This window comes from Poecilia formosa, unplaced genomic scaffold, assembly GCF_000485575.1.
Source record: "Poecilia formosa unplaced genomic scaffold, Poecilia_formosa-5.1.2 Scaffold500, whole genome shotgun sequence".
NCBI classification, from domain to species: Eukaryota; Metazoa; Chordata; class Actinopteri; order Cyprinodontiformes; family Poeciliidae; genus Poecilia; species Poecilia formosa.
The window spans coordinates 318,493-328,806 of NW_006800439.1; the positions used below are offsets into that span (position 1 = coordinate 318,493).

The 10,314-nt window shown below is 37.0% G+C and overlaps 1 protein-coding gene across 2 annotated transcripts in view; it reads left to right on the forward strand.

Moving 5' to 3' along the window:
* Nucleotides 1-89: 89 nt before the first annotated feature.
* LOC103156786 (L-amino-acid oxidase-like) overlaps nt 90-10,314 on the forward strand; it is a 15,090-nt gene continuing 4,865 nt past the window's right edge. The window contains exons 1-7 of one of the 2 annotated variants that reach the window (XM_007578958.2): nt 90-823; nt 1,008-1,113; nt 2,106-2,320; nt 4,151-4,263; nt 5,566-5,767; nt 5,857-5,925; nt 6,185-6,321. In XM_007578958.2, the coding sequence (XP_007579020.1) occupies nt 779-823; nt 1,008-1,113; nt 2,106-2,320; nt 4,151-4,263; nt 5,566-5,767; nt 5,857-5,925; nt 6,185-6,321 (887 nt within the window). In that variant the 5' untranslated portion in view covers nt 90-778. The remainder of the gene's footprint in view (nt 824-1,007; nt 1,114-2,105; nt 2,321-4,150; nt 4,264-5,565; nt 5,768-5,856; nt 5,926-6,184; nt 6,322-10,314) is intronic. The other variant, XM_016664618.1, reaches the window with a different exon arrangement.

Below are 10,314 nucleotides of genomic sequence, written 5' to 3' on the forward strand. Positions count from 1 at the left end.
TATTATTATTATTATTATTATTATTATTTTATTATACCTAATTTTTGTTCAGTATAAAAAGTTAAAATATAAGGACAGAATTTAATTATCTAATATGATGTACAGTTTATATGAAATAATTTTACAGGTCATTACCAGATAATTTTTATTACTTAGACAAGTCAAATCTTGGAATGGAAAGAATTTGTACTTTCTTTTCCCCGTGACTGCTCGTAAAAAAATCCCCAGCACTTACTTGTTTTGTGCAGGGTTTTTTTGTTGTTGTTTGTTTTGTTTTGTTTTTTAGGTCTGAAGTCAGGAAAATGAAACTCCAACCCTGCTTTTGCTTTCATTTGCTTTCAAAAACCATCTGTTTCCAGCTCTGTGGAAGACAAACAGAGAAGTGGGTGAATCTAGTCTCACATTCTCTCTCTGGTGAGTAAGCACCAATTTATGTTTCTAGCAATCTTTATTAACTGACTGTTTGGAGGAATGGGGGTGTCTGAAAGTTGAGCTGGAGCATTTCTTGGACAGATCCAAAGCAGCACTTTCAGGTCAGATCCTGGAATGAGGGAAGATGGAGGAAATGAGGTGTGCTGATGACTTGTGTTCCCTCACTAATCTGATTTGTTCAGTGTGGTTGACTCTCGAGCCGGTGTGGGAAAATATTTCTGGAAGACCTGAGGGAGCCATCACAAAAATGACCTTGTGTGCAGCATGACACACACTGTGCTCCTCAGGTTTCCCAGTCAGCCTCACCGCTCTGATACTTTAGCCTCGGGGTCATTGCTGCTCCGTCATGCCCAGAGCTCCAACTACTTACAATACATTTCCTTTGACAGAGGTGAGTTAATGTAGCTTGGAAGGGATGATACTTATTTTTTTTATTTCAATTGGAAAAATGCAAAAATTATCAGGTTTTGTATCATATTGCGTGTTTTTTTAAATATCTAATTCAGTGAAACACTCAGTTGTTCATTTAGCTCATTTGTCTCTCTACAAACCTAAATCAGGCTTGTATTTGTTAGGTTTCTGTTTCCTCTCTGAGTGTCATCACACACAGCAGAGAGAGGAGGTCCAAATTGTGGAGTTCTGCTCTCCAGATGATGCCTCACATGGCTCTGTGCAAATACGGTAGGTTTTACAGTTGCATATTGTCACCTTCCTAAAATAACAGCCTAAGTCATTCTTTGCCAAAAGTGGTTTTCTTTTTTGTTTGTTTGTTTTTTTTGCCATAAGATTTTTTTTGGAAAGACAGAGTTGGTGATTCTTTTTTTTCTAAAATTACTTTTCACAAAAAAATGACATAGGCCATTATTTCAGGAAGGTGACAATATATAGCTACAATCAGACATCATACAATTTGTCGCAACTACAGTTATAATAGTTTGGGGTTTTTAGTTATAGATTAGTTTTATTTTGTTGTGAATTTTTGTTTGTCTAATTCAGTTAGTTCAAATTAGTTTTTAGAGTGAATTTACTGATTTGTAGTTATCAGCTAAATATTGTTTAGTTTTAGTTTAGTTTTTATATTTTTAGTTTTTCATAATTTGGTTAATTGTTGGTTGCAGAAATAAAGAAGTCAAAGAATTATATTGTAATTATGAATAGATCAATTGGAATACTTAACAGAAGAAATCATTTTCAGTAACTGTATTGAAATATTATTCAAAAATGAGTGTCTAGTGTTTTCTACAAACCTTTACTGTTATTTTACAGACTGCTGCCAGCAGGACTATGTAATTTATCGGCAGCTAAAATAAACTGCTTGTATGAGGGAAATTAAATTAAGCCATTCGAAAGGCTAGTAAATTAATTCATAAGCACAAACATGAAGGACATTATATAATTAGGCCCAAGCACCGAAGCACTGGCGAAGGCCTATTGTAATTTCTGTTTGTTTTAGTTAGGTTTATAAATGCACAACATAGTTCCAGTTATATTTTTTTCCTCATTAATTAACTTTTTTATATATTTTAATTAATGAAAATGTTAGGGTTAGGATTAGGGTTTCAGTTTTTGTTAGTTTTAATGTGACCTTGGCGACAACTCATTACTTTGTACTCCTTTAAATGAAGGAAAACAGAGGGAAGGGGGTTTAAGTTGTTTATGTCTCTGTTTCTCAGCTCCGCTGGTTCTAGTTGGAGTTGTGGTTTTGGCAGCCAGCGGGATCATAGGAGACCCTCTCTATGAGTGTCTCCAGGACGCTGACTACAGAGAGCTCCTGGACATTGTGACGAACGGACTCCCGGCTGCCAGGATGCCTCGACATGTGGCAGTCATCGGTGGGGGCATGGCTGGACTGACCGCTGCCAAGGTGTTAGAAGATGCAGGACATAAGGTTGGATGGGTGGGGAAAGACAGTGGTGGAGCTAGACTTTTAAAGTTGGGGGGTTAAGAGGGAGAGCACAGGCAATATTATACTGCTCAAAAAAATAAAGGGAACATTTCACTTTAATTTTGTGTGTGGCTCCAAATCCAGGCCTCCATTGGTTAATAAATTTGATTTCCNTATATATATATATATATATATACGTGCGGTCAGGGGAGGCAGGTGAGGCAGAGCCTCACTATCGTCATGGAAAAAAATAATATATAATAATAAAATCATTTATATTGCCATTTTCACCCTGTGATTTGTACTATAGAGTATCTATTTTTTACTTAGCTTAACCAATTCTGATGATTTTTTCTTCAAAATCGCTGGATTTTCGCATTTTCCCATTCAGATGCTCAGAAGCGAAGCCGGTGAGGCAGCAGGAAGCTGAGCCTCACCTGGGATTGATCAACCTCTCTAACTGAACTGGCTGCCATTCTATGAGAGCAGGTCCTCCTGTCTGTACGCCAGCAATAAAATGGCTAAAAAAACATTTAATATATGGACTGATTTTCCATAATCTAGCTTATGTCAATAATGTACAGTGTTTTTTTTGTCACCAACTGTGTGTATCGTGTTTTGTGTGCGGAGGAGCGATTAGAAACGGCAGAAAACAGACTCGAGGTGAGGCAAGCAGTTCTCTTGCCTCATGGCAGGGGGCGCTCATGATCCCAGATATTGTGACTCCACAACTGCAGAGTAAGACACAGTGAGCTAGCCATGGAGCTAGCCACACAGTAAATAAGTAAAGTACAGCGATATATTTGTTTTCTTATCTCTTCCGACGTCAACATGAAAGACTACATTTCTACCCTTACACAGTTTTCTAAAGTGGATTTTCAATTGAAGCAGGAGATAATAAAAGACCAACACCGGAGCTGAAAGTTTTGCTTCGAGACAGTTTGATGATTCTTAAACGGAGTAGAAATGACATGCCGAGGATAGACTTGGCTTTGGATGAACTGATATTTTTGTACAGAATTAGCGGTGAATGGATTTCATTGATAAGTAAAGGTAAGGTAAGGTTTACTTTTTTAAATGAAATGTGCGTTTTGTGGGCTACAGTTTGTATGTCTAAGTAATTCAGTAAAGTAGAAGCGGTAGCTAATCTATTTTTTTGGTGTTAAAGCCTAAAACATGATGAAGTGGCATTGTTGTCAGTTGCTATGGCAACGAGTCTGCGTGTAGCTCGGCGGATACAGAGCGAGAAAGTGCTTTCTCGCCCTTTCCCTTTGCTGTGGATCATAGCACGAAATTAATACCGACATTTCTAAGTTTCACTGAGTTAACGTGGCTATGGATTACATGTAAAAGATTAGTCTTTTTGCCCCCCAGCGTTGTACGCCTGCGCAAAATTTCCGTACGTCCAATAACATACATGGTGTCTATATAATCGTAAGTCAGTGCCTCACCGCACGTCAATGATACATACATACACACACACACACACACACACACACACACACACACACACACACACACACACACACACATATATATGTGTGTGTGTGTGTATAGTGTTATACCTTTTCTTTTTATATACATTCATCATTGTTTTTCTTCTTTCCATATTTGTGTGGATTACAATGATTCTAAATACTGTACAGGAATTATCTGGTTCTGCTACATGTTAGTCTTGTACCAGAACCAACTGACCAGATGTTGGGGACTGACCAACATCTGGTCAGTCCCCAGATGTTGAGGCTGGCACTGACCTTTTCAAGTGCAAATAGGGTGGCAGTGGATGATGTTTCCACGGTGATGATTATGTTTCCCTATCTATGGATTAAAAAGGTGACCATAATAGAAGCTAGTGAGCGAATCGGAGGACGGGTGGAGACCTTCAGGAACAGAAGAGAAGGCTGGTATGCAGAAGTGGGAGCCATGAGGATCCCAAGCTTCCATAAGTGAGTAGTGAATTTATCTGTGGTTAAAAAACAAATTCTAGGTTTTTTATGCATCAGAATATATTAAAGCCTTATCCTGTCTATATAGGATACTGGTATGGTTTAACATGTTTCTTAGCCGTGAAAAACTCGCAAAACCTCATGGTAGTTAAAAGTTTAATTAACTCTTATAAGTGATTGCAAAGGGGAAGAAGCAGTGAGAAGATGCACTTTACTAGCTGACCATTAAGAAGGCTATTTTAAACTAAGATGTTTTAGAGGTTTGTATTAGTCCACTTGGATATTTATGTACCAAGAAAGTAAAAAATCAGCAATTAACTCCAGGAAGGAAATTGGTATTACACCTGTCATGGGTCATAAGGTCATTTCCAAACTATTTGAAATCCATAATTTTTTAGTGAGAAAGATTGTTCCCAAATGGAAAACAGTTAAGACTTTGATAATCCTTCAAGGAGTGAACATGCTGACAAAATCATATTGCAAAGAATTTACAAAAAAAACAAAAAACAAACAGCAAGTGCTTCATATCAGACTTCACAGGCCTCAGTCAGCATGTTTTATGTTATTTATGATGATACTCAGAGCTTTACCCCAAGAAAACCTGCTAAGTCCGGTGGTCGGGGCGCTGAGATGGTCCACCAGCAGTCCACTGTGTTTTTGTGTTAAATGCTAATATTTTAACACACACCACATGTATATAAATGTAACATTTGTTTATAGAGAATATCAATGCTGCTAAATTTGATTTAATGGTTTCAACATACATAAAAATAAGCGTGATGTGTGACTACGAGGCGAGCACGACATCTCCTCCACAGGCTTAACCGCCTAATCACTAATGCACAATGATCTGAGAGACTAATTGTCATATCGCCACCTTCCTAAAATAATGACCTCAGTCATTTTTACCAAGTTATTTTTGCAAAGAAATCACCACCTCTTTATTGCCAAAAGATGATTTTGGCAATAAAAAAAAAAATTAAAAAAAATAACTTTTGTCAAAAAATGACATAGTCCATTATTCTGAGAAAGTGACAATATGCAAAAAAAGACAACTTCCTCTTCATGCACTTAGTTTTTTATAGCTTTTCATCTTGGCTTTATCTTTGTTTAGCTAATAAAGGCATAGTCGAACCATAGAATTCAAAAAGGGAGTACTTTCACCTGATTATAGTTACTCATTAGGTAAGCATGCCAATACCATTTTATCACAGATTTTTTTCAATTCTTCTATAACTTAAAAGAATATAGGAAATTTCTCCATCATGGACAAAAGTTGATCCCATTGTGTTTATATCACAGGATTCTACTTTCCTTTATCTCCAAATTGAAAATCCCACTGAATCCCTTCATCCAAGATGACATCAACACCTACTACTTGGTAAACGGAGGCCTACACAAAACCTACACTGTAGAAAACAATCCCAGCGTGCTCAACTACAGTTTGCATGACAGAGAGAAGGGGAAGTCAGCTGCTGAACTCTTCAGTCAGACACTCTGGAAGGTCTATAGAGATTCAGAGGACTGAAAAATTTTATTGCTATGCTTGTTATGGCTGATGTGTTCAGTGGATGGCTTGTAATCTGTGTCCAGGTGAGGGATGACCTAAAGGCATTGGGCTGCAGTGGAATGCTGAATAAATATGACTCCTACACAGTGAAGGTATGAATAAGTTGGAGCAATGTGAGAATGTTAGGTGAAACACAAACAACAGTATTGTGTCTACCACTAGGTGGTGTACGAGAACAGTACTGATTGTAGAGAGAAGAAGAGATAAGATGGAGGAAAGGAATACCTGATGTTACTGTACTGCTGAGCAAGTTAAAAATAAACGATGTTAAGAAGAGTTCTTTGTCTACTCGTGCTTCTACCTCGTCCTGACTTCCAAACATAACATACAGTAATGGCCTGTGATGTGCAGGAATATTTGGTGAAGGAGGGCAACCTGAGCCGCGGCGCTTTGAGGATGATCGGCGACATCCTCAATGAAAACAGCCTCTTCTACACGTCCTTGACAGAGATGCTGTACATACAGACCGACATCAGTGACAACACACAGTAAGATTTTCTGTACAGTTACATGAAATTAAGATTGGATGTCTAGGAACTTCAAGGAAACTAGCAACTGGCATTGAGAGACCAGGTAAATCTTTTTTTAGAGTAAGGAGGAAGAGGTCTACAGGATCAACAAAATAGTTGATTGGCTTAAGAAAGAAGCTGGACAAAAGCTGAAAGGTTCAGCAGTAGAGCAAAGAAAACCTTATAGGTAAGAGACCACTCTAAGAAATAAAATGTTGAACTTACTTAACCAAGGTAACTGGTACCACTAAACCTAGTAACAATGTAACAATGTAAATTTCCCCACTGTGGGATTAACAAAGGAATATCTTATCTTATCTTAAATCTAAAGAGTGTTACACATTTATTTTCAACATAATCATTTAAGTAAAGACAAATAAATTCAGTAAAGAAAATCCAACACTTTAGACTTAAGTTTGTTTATCACCATCATCATATCTTTATTCCAGACACATAAGAAGGTCCATAATAGATAAAACAAACAACATAAGAAACAGAAAAAAATACAAAATGAAAATGAATACGAAACATAATATTATTGTGAGGATTTGGGTTTTCTGTGTGTTTATTTAGGTTTATATGTTCAGTTGAGTCTATGTGTTGTCCCGTCTACATCTTGATTGTTCTCTGATTACCCTCTGTGTATCTAAATCCACCTGTGTCTCTTGTTCCTTGCTGGGTCCTTGTCTATTCTGCCGTTTGTTCATATCATGTCTCTGCATTGTTTCCAGTTGCTACCAGTGTCTGAGCTCCTTGCCTCTGCTCACCTGTACTGCCTGGATTCTGTATTCTGTTATCATTAAATCATCATTTTTGTCACTTCAACCTGGGTCCACCACGTCTACCTCACCATCTTCTACAACAAATCATGACAATTATTCACTGAATAACAAATAAATGATGTCGCCAGGGATTACACAATCTTGATGAAAATCTCACTGTACTCAGTGCAGGGTTTGCTAAAATTGCAATTATATTATTCCATGACACATATAATCTACACCTACATTCATACATAAGATTCATGAGCACAGCTGCACATGTGGGTACAGCATTATGTACAAATATATGACAAGCACTACTCCATCGAACCACGAAGAAGAGCAGCATCATGACATCATAGGACACAAAAAAAAGCTGCAGCAGAGAACAAAAAAAAGCAAAAAAAACAACCATCACAAAAGACGAACAAAACACCAACAACCTGATGAGAAGAATAGCAGCTGCAGAAAACATAAGACAATACCAACAAAAGACACAACAATCAGAAAAGACATCATCAATGAAATAACCCAAAAAATACACCACACCACTGATGATGAGAACAACACCAGATAAAGAGAAGTCAGGGGCTATCAGGTTATTAAGGGTTATCTAACAATTATAACATTGCTTTTCTTAGCGTTATATCTGATGTCAAAGTCATAACCATATTGGGAACAGACCCTTAGTAATTGTTGAAGGTCAGCACTATCTGGGCATAGGATTACCAGATCATCTGCATACAGTATGTGATTGATTATGTGGTCATCAACTGTTTTACAACAATTCAGACACTTTGACAGTTCATCCATATAGATGTTAAAAAGGTAAGGGGACAGTATACTTCCCTGCCTTACTCCGTTACCAACATTGGTAACACTTTATTTGAAGGGGCGTGAATAAGACTGACATGACACCATCATAAACATGACATAACACCTGTCATGAACATCAGTAAGTCTTCATGAATAGTTATGACTGTTGTCATAAAGCGTCATTCGGTAAATAATGACACTTTTAATACAAAGTTGACATTATTCAAAATATCTTTGTTATGACAACTTGACATTAACCAAGAATCATGTCATAAATATGTCATAATAGTAGTCATAATGATTTAATTGTTATTACACTATCAAAAGCTTTAACAAAACAGTGATTAATATTCCCACTACCTGAAATAAAGCAAAAACAAGTAGGACCAACAATAAAGATTTCATTATACTTTATTATACTGTCAAATTATTTAATAACAGAGTCAATAATAATTTATTTTACATCAAGTAAAATGGAACAAGTAGCACCAGTTATGAATATGTCATTAAGTGTTATTACAGTGTCATTAATATTAACTGTTACCTCAAGTAAAATGAAACTAGTAGCAACATGACACTTAATCTTGTCATTAAGTGTCCTTAAGTCATGACACTTAATCACAAAATGTCATTAGGTATTAATACAGTGTCATTAATATTAACTCTTACATCAAGTAAAGTGAAACTAGTAGCAACAATTATAAAGATGTCATTTAGTGTTATTACAGTGTCAAATGCAATGCTAACAGAGTCACTGATATTAAGTCTTACCTCAAGTGAAGTGAGTCACACTGAACTACTTAACTACCATCATAGCTGTAGAACAAACCCTTTGTACATTGGAATAAAACAAAAGGTAACTTGTTCTTCAAACAGAGGATTTAACGGCTGGTCAGTATATTGTTACTCTGAAATACTGATTGAAAAACTAAAACAAAATTACTTATTCTGTAACTTAGGAAAATAGTTTTTTTCAACAGTAACATTTTGAACATTGAGTTTTATTAAAGTTCTTGGATTTTGCTGACTGAATTTAATATTCTCATGATCAAGTTAAACAACCTAGTTTAGTGGAACCAGTTGACATAACTGAGATAAGTAATTGAAATTGTTTATGTTTCATTGGATTAATAAAACAAATCTATCCAATTTAAACCACTCTAATTTATTTTAGACAGTCAGTTTTAAGAACAGTAAAGTCAAGCCATAAGTTATTTTTACAAAACAAAAAAAAGGTCAAGCAGTGATAACTTGTTAAATTTTTTTCAATAAAAAACAGGTCAGCCCCACTCCAGCAATGCCACCCACTCGCCATAATCAATGCCCATGTGCAATTTGCGCACCGGTCCACTAGGCAGTGTGCACCAATGTGTTGAGCAGTTTTCCTTTATGATGCACAAAAAATCTGGTGCAGATCGGTTATTCTATTAAGGAGATATAATTGTTGCAATTATCTAGGGGGCGCAGTGGAGTCAAATTAAAATTTAATGCTATTGGGCTCTCTAGAGGTTAACAAAGGTCAATCAGATCAAGTTTGGTGCTAATCGCATAATGCATGTCTGATTTGGAGCCAACATATGCAGATGGCGAGGGATTGAAATTTGCCTCTCTACCATGCCCACATGCTCCAACCAGCAGCAAATGTGGAGAGAAGAATTTACCATCATGTTGTTAAATTTCATTAAATGCTGGGTTAAACCTCTGAATCATAGAGTAAAAGGAAGAAAACCAGTAGAAAAACAGGTGTCTTCCTATTGAAAGGGGGTCACCTTTCAACAAGAAAGGTGATGTCACTATTTCATTACTATTTCATTACTCGGCATAACATTTCATTTCACTGTTATGCGGACGATTTGCAACTTTACATTAGAACGGGATCACCTTCCACTTCACCTCCGCTTATTGCGCTAAAGTCCTGCCTGGAGGAGATTAAGTCTTGGATGACCCATAACTTTCTTCAGCTGAACTGTTCCAAAACCGAGGCCATACTGATCGGAACGCCTCATCAGGTTCTATCCTCGACTCTGACGAGTATTTAATTCTCTGGACAAGACATTCCCATTTCCTCCATTGTTACAAACCTTGGCGTCCGAATGGACTCCCATCTCACATTTGAAAATCACATTAAGCACCTGTTTAAAACCTTTTTTTTTTTTTATCTTCGCAATATTTCTAAAATTCGTTCATCTCTCTCCCGTTCTGATGCTGAGACCCTCATCCACGCCTTTGTCTCCTCCAGGCTCGACTACTGTAACTCCCTGTTCATCGGAGTCCACCAAAAACACCTTCAGAGGCTTCAGTACATTCAAAACAGTGCTGCCAGGATCCTAGTGAGAGCTCGTAAATTTGATCACATCACACCAACTCTTTATGAGCTTCACTGGCTTCCTGTAAC